The sequence below is a fragment of the Mastigoproctus giganteus genome, chromosome 1 (assembly GCF_048544385.1).
Source record: "Mastigoproctus giganteus isolate SK-2022 chromosome 1, ASM4854438v1, whole genome shotgun sequence".
Taxonomy (NCBI): domain Eukaryota; kingdom Metazoa; phylum Arthropoda; class Arachnida; order Uropygi; family Thelyphonidae; genus Mastigoproctus; species Mastigoproctus giganteus.
Window position 1 is genome coordinate 79,449,811 of NC_143575.1, and position 20,711 is coordinate 79,470,521.

The window sequence follows — 20,711 nt, forward strand, 5'->3', positions numbered from 1 at the left end:
AGCGAGAGTGCTGAATGTGGCTGACATTTGGCAGTGGCATGGTATAGACCACTGGATCCTACGCAACCATGTGGCTGGGTTAGCAGGCAAACCTACCCTGATGTTCCAGAGTTAGCAAGTCGATGTTGGTGAACTAATGTTCCTGGAGCCGCTGTGCAGAAGGTACTATACTACTACTACTAAGTCGATGTTGGTAAAAAAAAATTGTGTGTGTCAAGTACGCATAGCGGCAGTTAAGTGAAAAATTTTTAGGCGAACATTTATCACTTGACCGAGGATCGCGTATTGACCATATGAATGCTGCAGGAGACGAATCTGCATTAATGGGAGCCTCGCAGATATGACACCTTCCGTTACGAAATCTAGTTTCGGAAAGTAGCATTGATATTTATCGGATGATATTTAAAACCATTTGACTTCGATAGAGCTGGAATCACTTAGTTCTTGAGAGAACCACATTTGTTACAGGCCAACATTTGACTTACATCCTCATTTGAAAATGCTGTTTGAAGAAGAGCGTGATCTCGAGCTCCTACAATCTTCACCTCGTTCTTGAACCAAAGCCGATCAAATACGGAACAGACTGAACCGAAATCATTATCCAGGACTGTACATTTAAACTGTGAGTGGATACTTCAGTGTTTCTTAAAATCCTGTTGCTGCTCCGGCTGTGTATTACGTGTTGAACGATTTGATCGAGTACTTCTGGCAATTGGTTTTGGCTTCTTCGCTTTCCGTTTACGGCTGGGCTTCGAGAACTCTTCATCGTTTTCATTTTCACTATCAACTTTCATGACTCCTTCTTCCAAATTCACTTCTAACATTTCTGGGGAGACGTAAGGCTCTGAAGATGTGGATGGACCTTCTCCGGCTTTGTTCAACTCTATCGCACGCTGTCGAAATAGCTTACATCTCTCCTTTGTGCTCAATGGAGGTGGTTTCGGTGGTCGCATTGCACGTATATGTGCTCTATACGCCTTACAACGCTCACTTACAACGTCTTCGGCATGTTGGGGAGGGATGAACAATTTCCTGTCGCATTTTCTTGGCGATATTTGTCAATCCACGGACGCATTTGCACGTGTACTTGCGCTATATATGTATACGCCTTATAATGCACACTACAGTACCTCCCCCCCCTCGCTTTACGATTGGTTCACCGTACGATCAAATCACTTTACGATGGACACTCCATAATAAAATATCGTTCACTATACGATACGTAGTAAGGGCCGGTCACTGTGATCACGTTTACGAATTGAATTTTAGTTCTATTAACGGCGATTCTAATAAGCGAAAATAGGAGGAATATTATCCAAAGGCTATAAAAGTAAAGATATAAAGCACACATTTATTTGCACTTCATTACCTTACCAATTATCATAATTTTCCACAGGTTTAACAAAAAAAAAAAAAAAAAAGGAAAATAACTACACCAGGTATTCCCAGGTGGTTACTCTCCCAATTACTAACCAGGCATAACACTACTTGACTGCGGTGGTCGTTCGAGAACCGATACATTTAGCCTAGTACGATAATTCGCTGTCCAGAATGCCTGTAATGCGTTTACTTATGGCAACGGTCGCATTTTCGTTGCGTTTTTTTGTCAATTCACGAACGCAAGTTACTTTCATCTGAAAACTGCCTGGAGTGCGCCTAAAGATCAAGTAAAGATTTTATTTCTGATTTGGGAAAGTCCCTCACGGGTTTGTATCCCTAGCTTAAGTTGGTTGTAGAGTCCTGCGCCTAGCAAAGAGGTTTTTTGCGCACTCCGTTAGTAGTTTGTAGGATTTTTCATCAGAAATGAAAGGTGCTCCTGTCCTTGAGATGTGTGTTGGAGTCGGTGGATAGTATTCCTCGAAGATCGTCATAAATTGGGCAGTTTTAAAGAAAATGGTCCCAATCTTCAATTTCTCCACATATACAGTACGAGTTAATTCACGATTATTAATAATCGTGATTATTAATTCACTTATGATTAATAAAGCCGTGTCCAGTTATAATACATGTACAGTAGAGGCCGGGAGAGAAAAGCGGCGACTTTGGATAAACAAGTTTGACGTCCCGGATAAATTTTAGTTATTAGGTCCCTATCCGTCTCTTCCATCATGTCTGCCAGATTTGTAGTAGAATGGCAGCTAGTACCACAACGCTCTTATCACGTGATTGGCAGCTCAAATGCTTCCTGTTGCAGTAATCCTCGAATACGGCTAGGTATTGGGCGATTTGTTCTCAATTAACGGTTGTTCTATGTGAGATTCTTACTTTTTGTGCAGTATTTGTGTCGTGTACGATTAATATGCCCCGTAATTGTATGAATAGTCCGGATGACTTCTGTAACGTAAGTGGAGAAGTCACATTAGCTTCAAGAAAGTGTCCCTTAACTCGAGCCATAAGAAAGGCCTACTTCTTGTACTTTGTGTGTAAAGTAGGCGATCAGGACAAGAACTGGGCTCCACACATATGCTACCTTACCTGTTCATCAAAACTCAATGCGCGGGTGAATCGAAAGGAACGTTTTATGCCTTTCACAGTGCCCATGATACGGAGGGAGCCAACAAATCACGTCACAAACTGTTGCTTCTGTAAGGTGCCTCCTATTAGAAAAGGGCTGACAATGAAGAAAAAGTGGACTGTGACGTACCCAATATACCATCTGCAATTTGTCCCGTTCTTGGCGGTGGAGTGCTACCTATTCCTGTACCACCTGACCATTTTTCTTTACACTCTGATGAAGATGAAGACACTGATGAACATCAACTTGATATACACGAAGTACAGCAGCTGTCTACGTCAAGGGTTCTACAATTTTGTCCAAACCTTTATCCTTCTGAACCACATAAGATCATAGAAAGTGAGCTTGATGATAACTAGGGATCTCGAACTGCCGATGAATAAGGCAGAACTTTTGGCCTCGAGGCTACGAACAGTGGAATTTTCTAGATAATTCTGTGAAAGTGACATTTCGTACCCGAAATAAAGACTATAATAAATTTTATCAAACAGAAAGTGAACTTACTGTTTGTAAGTATGTTGATGGTCTAATGGCAGCAATGAACATGAGGCACGTTTTTGAAGAATGGCAACTATTTATAGATGCTTCTAAGGTTAGCCTTAAGGCTGTGTTATTACACAATAGATAGTATGAATCAGAGCTGTAATACTCAATATGTTCTACGTTGATAATAATATTAGTAAATTAATAAGAGGAGTTTACCTCAATATAGTACGTAGAACACTTCCGTATGATACCCTCCAGAAATTAAAACGGAAAAAACGAAAAAATCGACAACTTACCGGTACATTAAGGTAAAATATAAATAATTAAATAATCAATTTAACACAATTCAAAATCAATTTAAAACAATTAAAATTCAAATTAACGCAATTAAAAGAATCTAACGAAAATATTCAAAACGATTTTCCTTCCTGAAGCTGACAATGCTTTTCGACCGACTGTCGTGATCACAGGAATGAAAATTACCGAATCAGGTTAAACCTGCAACTTAAATAGTGATTATATGTCTTCGCGCATGCGCGTAAAGGTCCACGCATCGGAGATCAAATATGGCCGCCGAACATTAACAGAATTCTCGTGTAATTTAATTTCAACGGTTTCTGCAATTAATAGTCGCGTATAATTACGTTGAACGTTAAGTATTTTGGCCTCGTTAAATAAAAAAAGTATGTTTTTCGTTAATGGCATGAAAGGCTAATTCTGACGCTGTTGAACGAGAAGCACGAACTGAGGCTTCGTGTTGATTTACACGAATATTAAGAGAAAACCCGCGTCGAACGAAAAACATACTTTTTTATCTAACGAGGCCAAAATACTTAACGTTCAACGTAATTATACGCGACTATTAATTGCAGAAACCGTTGAAATTAAATTACACGAGAATTCTGTTAATGTTCGGCGGCCATATTTGATCTCCGATGCGTGGACCTTTACGCGCATGCGCGAAGACATATAATCACTATTTAAGTTGCAGGTTTAACCTGATTCGGTAATTTTCATTCCTGTGATCACGACAGTCGGTCGAAAAGCATTGTCAGCTTCAGGAAGGAAAATCGTTTTGAATATTTTCGTTAGATTCTTTTAATTGCGTTAATTTGAATTTTAATTGTTTTAAATTGAATTTGAATTGTGTTAAATTGATTATTTAATTATTTATATTTTACTTTAATGTACCGGTAAGTTGTCGATTTTTTCGTTTTTTCCGTTTTAATTTCTGGAGGGTATCATACGGAAGTGTTCTACGTACTATATTGAGGTAAACTCCTCTTATTAATTTACTAATGTTATTACACAATGGAAATATGCTGCTCTTGCGTATGCCGTCCACAAAAAAAAAAATAAACATACGAAAACATGGAGAACATCCTCTTAGGTGTACACTATCAGAAGTATCAGTGGCAGATATGTGGTGATTTAAAAGATAATCACCATTTTATTAGGAATACAAAAGGGTTACACTTAAGTATGGTTGCTTTATCTGCGAGTGGGACAGTCGTGCCAAGTATATGAATAAGTACATGTACTACGGGAAGAGGAGTTGGCCTCAACGAAAATCATTAACACCTGGAATGAAGAACTTAGCATTTGAACCTCTGGTAGATCCAAATAAGTTTTGCTTCCAACACTCCACATCAAACTGTGGCCCATGAAAAATTTCGTGAAGGCTTTGGAAGTGCACGGTCCTGCATTCACATACTTGCAAGAAAAATTCCCAAGACAGTACAGAGAAGATTAAGGCAGGTGTTTTCATTGGTCCACAAATAAAGCAACTTTTCAACGACGAACAGTTTGAATGTCTCCATGGTGATAGCGAGAAGTCAGCGTGAAAAGCCTTTCGAAATGTTTCGACTGGTTTTCTAGGAAATGTTAAAGCCGGCAACTACAGGCAGCTTGTGGAAGATCTCATTACTTCTTACGAATGAACAACGATACACAACACTATACATACAATATCCATACACTTTTAAACCTCTGGCCATTGCAGTGAACTGTACTAGACCCACAATGAAAGTAATGCGGAGATGGGGAACCCCCTGGTGCCGTTTGACATGAACACATAGTAGTATATTGATGTATGTGAGGTGGCATCTAGACTTAAAGTCCATCTCCACCGTATAATCAGTATCAAGCAGAACATCTACCAATAGAAAAAAAAGTCACTCTGCAACCGGGGAGCAAACACTAAATTGGCAATTGCTCCCGGTGCCCATCTCTAGAGCCGAGTCTGGATCAACTATTCCTGTCTGTGTACAATGCACGAACTCCACACCCATCGGATGAAGTGCAATACCGATAGGTGTCACTTTCCCGGCATTCCTGGCTGCCCACACCAGGAATACAAACAAAACAAAACAAACAAAAAAAAAAAAACATATGCAAGCAGTTAGGATAAATCCCGCATCATCAGTTCGTGATGCCAGCAAAAAAATAAAAAATAAAAATAAAAAAATAATAAATAAAAATAAATAAATAAATAAAACTCCTGACTGTATGCAAAAAAAAAAAAAAAAAACACTTATCTAGGCTGATTCAGCAATAATCCCGCATCTTAGCATTATAAGATGCCAGCAAAAGAAAAAAAAAAAAAAAAAAGGCTGAGACAGCATTGACATGAACACACTTTACCCTTTACTTCTTACGAAAAACTGGGCTGTGCATGAACATGTCACTGAAGATGCATTTCTTGCACTCACACCTGAATTTCTTCCCGCCAAACTGTGGTCCCGTCAGCGACGAACATGGTGAGCGATTCCATCAAGCCATCGCAGCGATGGAACAAAGATGCAAAAGCAAATGGAGTGCCGCCATGTTAGCCGATTATTGTTGGATGGTGAAAAGGGATGCTCCCCAAAGTGAATACAAGCGAAAGGCGAAAAGGTCCCGTGTTTGATACAGGTATATTGGTAGCTACATCTTACTGCCATATAAATAAAAAATACCTTGTATAAATATTAAAAAAATCCTTTTTTCGAAGACAAGAGCCGATCTTCCATTTTAAGCACTATTTCCGCGTAGCAACCTCAAAATCTATAAAGTAAACTTACTTTCATGCCCGTAACAAGATATGACCCAAAATTTGTTGTCAATGTAATATGCGAATTATTGTCACTTGCTAAATCGCTATATTCTAATGTAAATTTCTAAAATCTAAAGCATTTTAAAGATTTAAATGTTTTTTTTTAAATATGAGCGAAAAGCGAAAATATCATTTTCCATGTGTCACGACAAATTTACCAATTACGCAAGAAATTTTTATGGGCTTTTTATACGTGCCATTTTTACAGTCACGATGTGTCAAGTGTTGAACACCGGTGTTTGTCACAATAAAATGAAACTAAATGTTCCTATCCGCAAATCCCACAATTAATTGCATATTCAAAGGGATTCTTCAGTGACGAAAGGTGTGTGTGTGTGTGTGTTCCCCTTACCCCGCTCGTGTGATTACGCTATTTGTCAGGCAGTTTGTCAACTCCTGGAAACTTGGGTATCTATTAAATAAACGACCAACTCAATCACATGATTCCAACACACAATCTACTGACAACACACGGTCCTAGTTACTTCAGTACCTACAAAAAAAAAAAAAAAAAAAAAAAATCGCAAAATTATCTCACACAAAAAGGTGAAAATTTACTATTCTGTACGGGAGAAATAAAAAAAGTCTCCCCTTCCTCATACTTGAATATTTAAGATTTAATGTTTGAATTTCATAGTTGTCGTATTATTAATCTTCTCGGTGGATTATTGCTATTAAATAACCATAATTAAACAACCAGAATTTTTTTTTTTCAGGGATCTATACATATCACAACAAAAAAAAAGGAATGCTTAAATCTAAACACAATTGCACCATTAAAGTTTTTTTCGTTAATCAATTGCAAAATGTTTTTTGTTGGATGCGGCCAAGTAACGCGCAAGTCAAGGGCCAATCGGAAAAAATTCCATGAGTTATTTTCTTTTATTCTTTTTTTTTTATTTTGAAATGGCCCACTGCATTTAATATGCAGTAGAGAGTTCAGCCTGTATCAGAAGTGTGAACAGTAGCCATTCAACCATCCATCGCATTTTTTACCCACAAAATAACCTCCTCCCAATCCCCTTCCCCCACACACACTTCTCTATTTTATGAAGTGTTTCACTATAATTAATTTTCTATTTACAGGTTTAGTTACTGTTGATTCGGTATTTCATCTTACTCCATTTGTAGAATATGATGGATGACTTTGATGTCATTCCTGCTTTAAGCCGCTAGTAGCTATTTTTTGTTTCGCATATTTTTATGACAAATGCAAACCGGTCCAGATAGCAATATTCAATTAGTAGTCGGTACATAGCTGAGAAACTATGTAAAGTTCAAGAATAAAATTGCTCTCTCTCTCCGTGAAAAATCTATTGTTTTGCTGATCTGTAAAGAAAGAAGTTCGAATGTAATTGCCTGTGACAAAAGGTTTTGATAGATCGATTTAAGCGTATGTAAAACGCAAGCCGTGGCTTGAATTCAAAATCTCCAGTAGCTATTCTCACCAGTCTTCATAACAATATTTACAAGTGTTTCGGTAATACCTTACAAAGACTACATTCTGTTACGTCATTCAGGGGTCCTTGCCCGAAACAGAAAGAGGAGATTTTTGGCTGATAAATTACTTTAAAATGGAGTCATTAGAAAAGTATACCATATTAATATAAATTTAAAAATAACCAGAAAATAAAATTTATAAGCTATAATACTGATCAACACTCAAAAATTAATCTGTCGAGTGCTATTTACAGTATTCTCTAGTTCACGCCATTTCGTCATAAGCGGGACTATCCTGTGAAGGGATACTTATATAGCTGAACAAAAAGTTAAGTTACAGTGATTTTTAAAATGTAAATAGGAAAACTTTTAAATTAGATATGACGTCATAATATAATTTTAAGCTCCACATTACGCAAAATAGGCTAACTATAAATGTATGTATCACAACAGCGGCGCTATTTAATTCTACAACAGTGCGGTGAAAATCGCATCTCATTGGAGTTTCTCTTTCTGTAAGAATAGACGTTTGGAAGATTCAGAGTTAAAAATAATTAAAGCCATAGAGCAGGGGTCGGCAACCTGCGGCTCTTTAACTTTTAGCCTACATGAAGCACAATTTAAAATGGAGTTAGAGGACTTAAAAATCAAGGGCGTGGAGTGCAAGACTAAAATGCCTTAAAACTGAAATCGAGGATTTGGAGAGGCAAAAGGCTGCCCTTGCAATTCTACATAAATAGATGCCGACAGATGAGTTGAAAAGGCAAGACCAAATTGTGTTCGATGCGTGGTGTAGCTTACCGGACACGGATATAAATTTGAAAATATTTGCGTTTGGATTTCTCTCAGTTTTTGGTTCGACCAATTTCTGCGGGCAAATGTTTTCGAACATGAACTATATTATTAATAAAACACCTTCCCACTCTATTCCATTTCTTAAAAAACTCCCCTCCCCAATTTGAGCTGAAGTGCGGCTCTTCGGATTCTCTCTTTTTTTTTTTTTTTTTTAATTAGATAAAAAATGGCTCTTCACTCAAAAAGGTTGCCGACTCCTGCCATAGAGCATCCTTATATTGTCTCAATTTTGGGTGTGTTCTATGGGCCGCTTGCTGGAGGGAAACCGGAGTTTTCGGGGGGTAAAAACCATGCAGTCCTCTCGTACCAGACTAACTAATGGCCACTGTGTGAGAAAAAATACATAAAAACATAAATTCCTCCCGTCTTGATAGGATTCGAATTCAAAGCCAGCCCTTTTTCACATGGTGTGTAAAAACAGCGACAGTAAACATAATTTAGAGTGTACAACAGTTCGGTATGCTGTATGCGAAAATTCGACGTATGGTAGGGACAGAAAATAAAGCAAACCTTTGGTTTATTTCTTGATATAATTTGTCGAAGACTTATCTCCATTCATTTTATAATTCGCGTTCACCTTTTTTTTTTATGATGATTCCTTTAAAAAGTAGTCCAGATGTGTTGAATTTTGGGAAACAAAAACTCCTTCTCACTGAACTGAAATTTTCTGCAGTTTGTAGTTTTAAAGTAACATATGAAGGTAGGCTATTTTAGGGACCAGAAGTAGATAGAATAAATAAGAATAAATGTTAGGCTGAATTTTGAGTTGAACCGTGAATGGATTCTGATTGGTTTAAACAAGTGTTTGGATATCCATTTTGCAACCATATTATACTTTATTGAAAGCTGCTTATCATACGGTTGCTATAACCCTGTGGTCCATTGGATGCGCACAGAGATTGTTTGGTGGTAGAAACACAACTTTGATGTTAGTATGTAATTCATAAATAAATATTTCTGCTTATACTCTAGACGGCCAAATCTAGAAGAGTTTACAATTTCATTATAACTGTTTCATTGCAGCTGATTTACCAAGACAACAATTAACAATGAGCCATGCACTTTTTGTGGGAACTTACGGGCTGTATCTCAGAATGTGCAAATTTGCGTCGGCGTACGTTACTCACCACAGCAACCAACTGTAGAGGATGACCCAGGGCACTTTTGAGGATCAGAAATATTTTTAATGGAATTCCTTTGGTAGGCAATAGCAGGCACTCGCCAGTATTGCACTCCCTCTGGCGGGTGCGAGATTTTCGGTGGTAATAACAGCGGTACAGGAGGACTGTTGACCCAGGCCCGGTGCTAGGGATGGGCACCAGGCAGCAGCTGCCCATACGTTGGCTGCACCCTGGTGGCATAATAGCCTGCCACAAACAAAACAACACACATACACTGACACTTTTCAGGCCCATTATGCAGAGTTTCTGCACCATAACAGAGTACAAAGGTGGAGATGGGCTAAGGCCTAGGAGCCACCCCGATATAAGAACACACACATGCAAACACACACAGTACCTTGATTACCATTATATAGAATGGATATATATATATATATATATATATATATGATAATGTCTATAAAACTGTATATAATCTTGTATATAAATTGTTTATATCATGAGAATGTACATAAAATTGTGTGTAAATAAATGGAATGGTAGGCAATAGTCTTTCAACTAAAAGGCCACCGTAGCCTAGTGGTCAGGCGCGCGGGTGCATAAGTACACGTGCCTTGAGTGACCGGGGTTCAAGCCCGTGACTGCTGAATACGGTGCTGTTTCTTGTGTATCTTGTAAACTCCTCTGACCGTTTGCTCGTCCCGGAGTATAAACAGAACTTTTTTTTTTTATTTAAATGATGAAATGATTCCCGAAATCAGCTTAAAATATAGCAACTGCAACCCAAGCATTTTGGATTTGACATCTATATAACGGAAAGAGAGCACTTATTAAAAGTGATTAAATGCCTATGGATTTTCCCCGTAGTTACAGGAGAACAGATTTAAATTTGCAATCCCAGGCCATATTACCACCAGGGGATAGTATTAATGATCCATAGTCGTCTTAAAACCTGGTACTGTTTTTTTCTTCTTCTTAAGTAGAGAATGTATAGCGAAGCATTCTTGTCCAAAATAAGCCAGTTTCATTATTATCAAGCACTTGCTCCGTCAAATAACTAGTCAGCTTAAAAGCCCAACAAAGGCCTCATATAGTATCAGAGTACTATAAAACATAATTGTGAAAGTAGAGCATAATTCAGTCTATACGTACCATTAAGCAAACTAATTTTACTACTATTTATTTATTCAATTTGAGATGATCATCTCGCCTGGACAGCAAAGTGCTATCGAGGTATACACCAGTGACAAGTCAATTATAAAATTACAATTATGAAGTTATTAAATTAAAGATAGTGAATAACAAGAATAAAATAGGTTTAGTATAAAGTTACAAAACTTTTGGGAATTAATAAAACAAGATGGTTAATGTAAACAGTGCGTTAAATTTCAGGCAAGTTAGCAAATACAGTAATAATGCTTCGTGATTTATAACAGGAAAAAAAAAATTAGCAAAAAAGTAACGACTTTTATGCGCGAACTGAAAACATTTAGTTTCTGGCCACCTGCCATATTACCCATTCATTCCTCCAACCGGCGCATGGCAACAAACATGATATCCAGTGCATCAGCTATAATACATGATATATGGATAGTCAGTGTGATATGTATGGAAAAAATAAATAATTTCTGAATTTCCATTGGTCCGATTTTAATTAAATTTGAGAATGCTCGACAAATCGTTCTAAAGGAGCAAAATCTAAAATTGCATGAAAATCCATACACTCGGACTCAGGTTATTACATGTGGACTGACAAAGAAATAATAACTTCCCGATTTTTCTTGGTCCAATTTTAATGAAATTTGGGATGTCTCCACAAATTGTTTTAAAATTTCATGAAAATCCATCTACTACGAGCCAAGTTATGATATGTGGATGGGCCGGGCAGACGGACGGACATAGTGAAGACGATTGGTGCATTACGCATATAATGTTAAAGGGCCTAATAAAAATAAAAAAACAAAAGTCAATTATCGAAAAAATCTGTCATGCGTGATCCGCTCCGAATTTCATTGCAGGAAGTGACAATGTCAATTCAAGGAGGAAAACAGTTCACATTGAACGAGCCTTGTCGGCTGAATATATGGACATTCTTTCGTTGCTACAGGGCAACTACGTCAGTTTTGGGCGAGTCTTTGCTGTGTTCGAACTGATTTATGGTGAGGCGGTTTCATCCAAGATTTGTTTTCTGAGTTTTTCGAAACATATTTTGTTTATATCTATTTCTAAGAGTGTTGTAGAAATTGATGATGCCGGAGAGGAACATGTATGAGATGCGTATTAGGTTTTCCATTGTGCTTCTGTAAACAGTGAATTTGGAATTAGGGCCGCCTCTTCACTTCGTGCTACATACAATGATGATGTCAACGCCGGAGAATCCAAAGTTCATGTAAACAGCTGACTAAAATATTCTCTGTAAAGTGGAAGTATCTCCACAGTGTGGATCGTGTGGATCAATAACAGTACAGCCAAGTGCAGCAACCTCATGTCGTGGAATTCCTTTACCACGAATCTACGTTATGATCAGAGGTTAAATTGCATTTCTAGATAAGGTAACGTGAGTAAGATTTGTTTGGACATTCTGTGATTTTTAATAACTATAATCAAACACTGATAGCTCATAACAGCTCAATCTTTGATGCCTTATCACTAATTTACAACAACATCGCTCACTTTTAATTTAAATAATACTTAATCAGCATATATATATATATATATATATATATACAGGGTGTCCCAGGAGAAAAGGTCAATATTCCAGGAGGTGAAAGGATAGGTCATTTTAAGCACAAAAGTTCATATAAACAAATGCCCTATCCAGAATGGTTTTTGAGATAGAGCTACTTTAATGTACATTTGTTTTGAAATTGGCGCGCAATATTTTCCTTCCCTCCCATCAGACTGCGTTATTTGATTGTCAGTTATCAGTTGATTGTTGTGACTGTAGAAGTGAATCAGACTGCGAGTGAATCAGTGAGTAGCGTCAGTTGTCAGTACTAATTGTAGAAGTGTTTGCTAAAAATTCCGCACATATTTACTAATGCCGAATATGCAGATATGCTGTATGTTTACGGCTTCTGCAATGGTAGTGCCCCTGCTGCTGTTGAAGAATACCGTCGGTGCTTTCCTAGACGTCGAATTCCAGATCGTAGAGTGTTTTCCAAAGTTTTCAACAGATTGTGAAAGAGGTACGCTTCCCAGTGTTCATGTTTCATCTGAACGAGAACGTCAAGAAAATGTGCAGGAACGAGAACACATTCTGAACATGGTTCAGCGTAGTCCTACAATTAGCACGCGAAGACTTTCTGCACATCTCGGTGTTTCACGAACACGTGTATGGCGAACACTACATGAAGAAAGCTTGTACCAATTTCACCCACCGCATGTGCAAAACCTTCACATAGAGGACAGTGCCATGCATCTTGAATTTTGTCATTGGTTAAATGCCAATCGTGAAGTGCTTCCATCAATACTATTTACTGATGAAGCCACGTTTACCCGGAATGGAATCAACAACACATAACACTCATTGATGGTCACACGAGAATCCACATGGTATAGTGGAAACAAATTTCCAAGTTCGTTTCTCAATCAATGTGTGGTGCGGTATGATCGATAACCTATTGATAGGTCCCGTTATTTTAGAACATCAAATGACAGGACACAATTACCTTCAAGTTTAGCAAAATACATTAGGTGAACAACTAGAGGACGTTCCTTTGGCCACACGGTGTGCTATGTACTTTCATCATGACGGTGCCCCTTCCCATTCTACCAGACGTGTGAAGCAACCAACATCTGGACCGAATTTTCCCTAATCGGCGGATTGGTCGTGGTGGTGCCATTAACTGGATACCACGATCTCCAGATCTAACCCCATTAGATTTTTGTTTATGGGGTTGGATGAAGGGTGAAATGTACAGAAGAAAGGTGGATACGAGAGATGATCTGCTAGCTCGAATAATGGACGCTGTTGCCCAAAAAAAGGAACGTGAAGATACACTTAGACAAGCAACACGCCACGATCTCATGAGAATAGAAAAGTGCATTGAAGTTGATGGTGGCATTTTTGAAAATTTATTATAAACTGTTCCAAATTTGTCACTTGAAAAATAAATATTCAAATGACTATATCTCGTAAACCATTCGGGATAGGGCACGTGTTTATCTGAACTTTTTTGCTTAAAATGACCTATGCTTTCACCTCCTGGAATATTGACCTTTCCTCCTGGGATACCCTGTATACATATATATATATATATATATATATATATATATATATATATATATATATATATATATATATATATACAGGGTATCCCAGGGTATATATATGTATAAAAGAAAAGGAATAAGCAAGTGTGCAAATGAAAGAAAAAAAGGGAAGAAAATGGAGAGAAAAATAAGAAAAAAGGTTCAAGGATTAGGGCCACTGATATTGAAGAAAAAGCCAACGACCATGATGAATAATCGTTTTGTGATAAAAGTAATGGAGAGAAAGAGAAATATAAGAGTAAACAAATCGAAAAGGAATAAAGTAGGAGTAAGTCAATGAAATAAATCAAAATACAAAAAGATGTAAATACACAAGAAAAGAATATTTCCGGATAACTTACAATAACGTTTTCCTACAATCTTGTTGGCTGATACTCTGGAGAGGACACCAATGTTTTAAGTTATGCAGCAATATTATTTTCTTGCGTATTTATATATTTTTATTTTTTTACTTTGATTTATTTCATTCACCTACTACTACTTCTATTATATATATATATATATATAGAGAGAGAGAGAGAGAGAGAGAAAATATGAAATCATTGTGTAGTTTTACACTAATACTACAAGAATAAAACTAATAGTTTTATTAATTTTAATAGAAATTTTTATTTCTATAGGCCGAACACCTGTGCAGTGGAGGAAGTACCTGGAACCTCTCGTAAATTATGGACTGGCTGCAAATATTGGATGCACAGAGAAGTATGTGGGGCTAAGACGTAAGTACAACGAATACATTCTCACACAGCTAAATACAGCGTCCTTTTTTGTTTTTTCTACTCTCTCTCTCTCTCTCTCTCTCTCTCTCTCTCTCTCGCTCTCTCTCTCTCTTTTTCTTCTTTTTTTTTAATTTTGCCCAGGTTTTACATGATTTTTTCCCCCCATGAAACGAATTTATTTTATAAAGTTGCAAGCTTATTGTTTCATTTGACGTATAGATTAAATTTAATTATTGAAAGTAAGTGGCATAAATGTTTCTTGCTAACTCTAACCTAAATAGAATCTTTAGGGGTCACGTAAATTCATTTATCATTTTAATGGATCACATTACTACAAATTTTGAAATCCCTGTATTAAGGGCAAGTTGCTACTGTGCTAACGAGATGGTTCATTGGCAGGAAACTGAGAATGATTATTAATTAATGGCCACTGCTCTTCACAAACTAATGTTATTAGTGGAGTCCTTCAGGAGTTCGGTGTTAGGTTCCTTATTCTTTTCGGTAATTTATTACTGAAGGTAAGGTTTCCTCCTAGTTTTTTGCGAGGAACCTTACTGAAGTACGAGGAGACCTGACTACATTGAATTTTAGTGCATTCAGAAAACTAAATGCTGATGGCATCGTTACTCTTTCTCGAACGATACAAACAAAGGAACATAAATTGGAAAAGGACGGTAGCAAGACACGTGCGAAAATATGCTTTCGGCTGGAGAGTAATTGATTATTGGAACAAACTTCCATCTAGTGTTGTGGAAGGGCGTAGTAGTAGTAGTAGTAGTGGCACATGATGCAAGAAAGCAAGAGTAGGAGCTTATGCAGCATCAGCCAAAAAAAAAAAAATCACACCATTCCCTCCAAATACCTGTCCAGTTCCTCCTTAAATTTATTTAACCTATCAACTTCCACAACGACAGATGGAAGTTTGTTCCAGCAATTAACCACCCGCTGGCTAAAGGCAAATTTCCGCACATCTATTCTACATCTGTCCTTTCTTAATTTGAACTTATGTCCCCGTAGGTTCGTAATCTGAACAAGTAGAAGGATCCCATCAGAATTCAGCGTGCTCAACCCATTCAAGGCCTTATAGACCTCAATCAGATCACCGCGCAGGTGCCTAGTCTCCAACCACTGCAATTTGCAGAACTTAAGCCTCTCTTGGTAAGAGAATCCCTTCATTCCCTTCACCAATCGTTTGCTCTTCTCTGTACACGCTCAAGCAAATCTACATCCTTCCTAAAATGAGGCCTCCAGACCTGTACGCAGTACTCAAGGCGTGGCCTGACCATTGCCTTATACAGAGGGACAATCACCTCCTTTTCCCTGCTAGCAAAATTCCTATATATCATTGACAAAACCCCATGACCCGCCCTAGCAGCCTGTCTGCATTGCTCAGAAAACTTCATATCTGACTGCACAATTACTCCCAGGTCTTTTTCATTTTCTACCACCTTAAGTGTAGTACCACACAGTTGGTACGTTTCTCTGGGGTTACTTCTCCCCATATGCAGTACTTTGCATTTGTCAAGGTTGAACTTCAGTTGCCACTTCTTAGCCCATCTGCCCAAATTATCTAGATCCTGTTGCAGTAGCACACTGCCATTACTGTCATTAACAACCCTGCCAACCTTTGTGTCATCTGCAAACTTCGACATTAAGCCTGATATACCTTCATCAATATCATTGATAAATACACAAAACAACAGTGGACCCAACACCGAACCCTGTGGGACTCCACTAATAACATTAGTCCACGAAGAGCAGCACCCATTGATTACCACCCTCTGTCTTCTCCCACTTAACCATCCTTTTATCCATTGTAGCAACTTACCCTTAATACCATTCTGCTCCAATTTGTACAGTAGTCTTCCATGCGCAACAGTGTCAAAAACTTTCCTGAAATCCAAGTATATGATATCAAAATTATTTTTTGCATCCAGTTCCTTTGTGACCACATCATAATAACCAATCAAATTTGTCAGACAAGACTTTCCCTTAACAAACCCATGCTGTGTTTGAATTATTGCTGCAGTCTTGTCTAGATGATCCTGCAATGCATCTTTAACCAGTGACTCCATTATTTTATCCGGAACAGAAGTTAAACTAACTGGTCTGTAATTACTCGTGACACCCTTCGATCCACCTTTGTGAATTGGGGACACATTTGCACATCTCCAGTCCGTGGGAACCTCCCCTGAGTCCAAGGATGCTCTCATAATTATGGCTAAGGGTTTGCTTAGTTGCTTTGCCGCCTCCTTTAAAATAACTGGATAGATCCCATCCACCCCAGGTGCCTTTCTTATGTTTAACTTCAACAATTTCTCCTCCACTTTGCTCTCAGTTATTACAAAATCATTAAGCACACTGCTACAATTTGACAACCTTCTTCCATTTTCAAACTGTAATAATTCCTCACGTGTGAATGTAGATGCAAAATACTCATTCAGTTTGTTTGCTATCTGAGCAGGATCATCAACAGTCGAACCATCGATGTCAAGTGGACCAATCATATTAATCCCCTTCCTTTTAGAGTTTATATAAGTAAAGAAATCCTTGCTGTTTTTCTTAGCATCTTTTGCCAAAGATTTCTCGTAATCCGCCTTCGCCTGCCGAACCTCCTTTGTGACCTGATTACAGACTAGCTTATATCTGCCACAGGCTTCTGCGTCACCTGATAATTTATATGCATCCCATGCATTTTTCTTCTCTGTCACGAGTCTCATTAGTTCATTTGATAACCATTTAGGCCTAAACCTTGAACGATATTTCTTAATCGGTATATAAAGTCTAGTAGCTTCCACGATTAATTCTTTGAATGCTTCCCACTTAGAATTTACTGTTTGTAACATCGTCAGTTGATCCCACTGTACAGAATTTAAAAACTGTCTGAGACCACTGTACTCCCCTTTACGGAAGCAAAAACCCTTTCCTTTACCCCTGCCGGTAGTTACCTCTTTGAGTAAATCCCACTTCAGCACACTGTGATCACTGCCACCTAGTGGTTCCTTTATCTGCAAATTCTTAATACACGAATGATCACTGCTGATAACCAGATCAAGAGTGTTATTTGATTAAATTTAAAAAAAAAAAGGACTGGACAAATTATGAGTAGGTATGGGCAAATTAAATGGATAGTAATTATTTTTTGGCCTTGCATCATTTGGCTAATACTAATACTTAATGAAGAAGAAATGAATCACTTATAAATTTATCAAGTGGAAATCTGCTGTACACCAATGGAAACAGTGAAAGTAGTGAAGGTGGAGTTGGGTTTCTGGTCCATAAAGATTTAAAAAACAACATTTTGGAAATCAAAAGTATATTACCAAGGGTGTCAAGACTAATACTCAAGATTTCTAAGAGGTACAAGCTAAAGGTTATAATGATTTATGCACCAAAATCGAGCCATGATGATGAAGAGGTTGAAGAAATGTACACCGAAATTGAGAGTCTTCTAAATAAATTTTCTGTTTATACTCCGGCACGACAACCAAGTCAGTAGAGTTTACAATAAATCGTCAATACAAATATTTATCGTATTTAGTAGTCACGGGCTTGAACGCCGGTCCACTCAAGGAACGCGTGCTATGCACCCTCGCTCCTGACCACTACACTATTATTATGGGGGACTTCAATACTAAGGTTGGAAAAGACAAAACAGAGCAGAAAGGGGAACTATAGGAAATTTTGGAATTGGTGAAAGAAATGAAAGAGGAAAAAATGAAAGACTTGTGGAATTTGCAGAATCTCAAGGATTGTCAGTAATGAACACTTTTTTCAAGAAAAGGGTGAACAGAAAGTGGACATGGAAGAGTCCAAATGGATTAACAACTAATGAAATCGACTTCATCCTCACTAACAGAAGTTATATCGTGAATGATGTTATCGTCCAGAACAAGATAAATGTTGGAAGTGATCACAGAATGGTAAGATGCACACTTCATATAGATGTAAAAAAAGAAACGTAAAAACTGACTCGAGTAAATAATACAAAGGTCATTGACATAACAGAAGAGGAGAAAAAGCAGTATGTACTAGAACTTAAGAACAAGTTTGAGCTTCTGCAGACTGCTCAGGACCAAGATATCGACGAGAAATATTACAGCCCAAGAAACCTATAGCGAAAAAGAAATCCAAAGAAGAAAAAATTAGTCAAGAAACACTTGTATGATGAACCGAAGGCAACAAATGAAGAGCAAGATAAACACTGACAAGGAGAAAATTGAGTATACTGAGTTATGCAAAGCCATTAGAAAGAGACTCAGAGAGGACATAAGATTTAACACAAGAAAAGTAGAACAAGCATTAAGGAAAAACAAAGGACTTAAATCAGCAGCTATGAGCAGTAATACAGAAAGACAAATGATACTGAAACTGAAGAATAGCGAATGGTGTATTTATAAATAGCAGAGAAGGCATAATTCAAATAGCAGAGGACTACTATAGAGAATTATGCAAGGAGCGAGTGAATGATGCCAGCAGTGGGGAAGATGGATCGCAAATTAGCAACACATATGACATACCCGATATTCTTCCTGATGAGGTAGAATATGCATTGAAGAAAATGAAGGATCAGAAAGCCCCGGGGGAAGATGAAGTTACTATAGAGTTGTTAAATTGGAAGGAAGAGACATAACACAAAAACTGGCAAGGCTCTTCACAAAGTGCATTAGAAAATGTGTGACGCCTAAGCAGTGGAATAATGCAATCATAGTTTTGCTGCATAAGAAAGGAGATAAATCAGAAATTGGAAAAATTATAGACCAATTAGCTTTTCATCCCACATCTACAAGTTGTTCACAAGGGTCATTACTAACAGATTAGAAAGAATACTTGATGAGAATCAACCGAAAAAGCAAGCTGGTTTTAGGACAGGATTCTCAACTATGGATCACCTTCACTTAATATCACAGCTAATGGAGAAAGCAAATGAACATAAAACACCATTATGCCTGGCATTTGTGGATTATGAAAAGGCATTTGACTCCATACAGCATAAAGCAATGTTTCGGGTACTGGAAAGACAAGGCATAGATACCGCACATATTATGATTTTGAAGAAAATATATGAGAATGCTACCTCCTTTATTAGACTAGACAAAGACAGTAGGAAATTTAAAATCGAGAAAGGAGTTCGACAAGGAGACACAATATCTCCGAAGCTGTTTACTGCTGCCCTTGAGGAAGCTTTCAGAAGATTAGACTGGTCGCAGAAAGGAGTCAATGTGAACGGAGAGTATCTAAACCATTTACGATTTGCAGTTGACAATGTGGTCATAAGCCACGATCCCAAAGAATTAGAGGAAAATCTTAATCAGTTATGTAGAGTTAGTAAGGATTTTGGACTAAAGATGAATATGGCTAAAACAAAAGTAATGATGAACAAGTAGGCCACAGAAAGGGACATAATGATTGAAGAAGTAATTGAAAAGGTCATATACTTATCTGAGACAAGTTATTAGCTGTAATAATGATAAATGGCTGGAAGTCAAGAGAAGAATAAATTTTGGATGGATAGCATTCAAGAAATATAGTCACATACTGAAGAGAAATATCCCAGTTTGTCTGAAACGTAAAATGATGAACCAATGTATACTCCCCACCATGACTTATGGAAGTGAAACTTGGGCACTCACCAAAAGAATGGAAGAGAAGCTGAGAACTACACAGCGAAGAATGGAACGAATTATATTGCGAATCAGACTATTAGATAAGAAGAGAAACACATGAATTAGGCAGCAAACTCAAGTTAAAGACATTCTTATCAAAACTAAAGACCTAAAATGGTCTTTGGCAGCACACATAGCTGGAAGACATGATGACAGATGGAATAAGAAAATAACAGATTGGTACCCAAGAGGAGCTAGAAGAAAATCTGGAAGGCAACGGCGGAGATGGATAGATGAAATTCATGAGTTTGTGGGTAGTAAATGGATGGCCATTGCACAAAACAGAAGGAACTGGAAAGTTGCTGGAGAGGCCTTCATCCTGCAGTGGATTGAAAATGGCTAATGATGATGATGAATACTTAATGACATATTTTCATTCTTCGACGATTAAACTGCTTAACAAAAATCATTCTAACAGATAATGCAAGAGCGTAACATGCACAAGCATGTATGCTGCTGTATTTTCTGTAAACAGAACAACTTCCATATGCTGTTATTCTAAGATTGGTTTTTCTATGCTGTTACACCTCCCCCCACCCT

General features: G+C 37.7%; 1 protein-coding gene across 2 annotated transcripts in view; it reads left to right on the plus strand.

Moving 5' to 3' along the window:
• LOC150090917 (transforming growth factor-beta-induced protein ig-h3-like) overlaps positions 1–20,711 on the plus strand; it is a 99,888-nt gene that overhangs the window by 30,514 nt on the left and 48,663 nt on the right. For both annotated transcript variants that reach the window (XM_090380656.1, XM_090380650.1), the window contains exon 2: positions 14,407–14,505. In XM_090380656.1, the coding sequence (XP_090236782.1) occupies positions 14,477–14,505 (29 nt within the window). In that variant the 5' untranslated portion in view covers positions 14,407–14,476. The remainder of the gene's footprint in view (positions 1–14,406; positions 14,506–20,711) is intronic.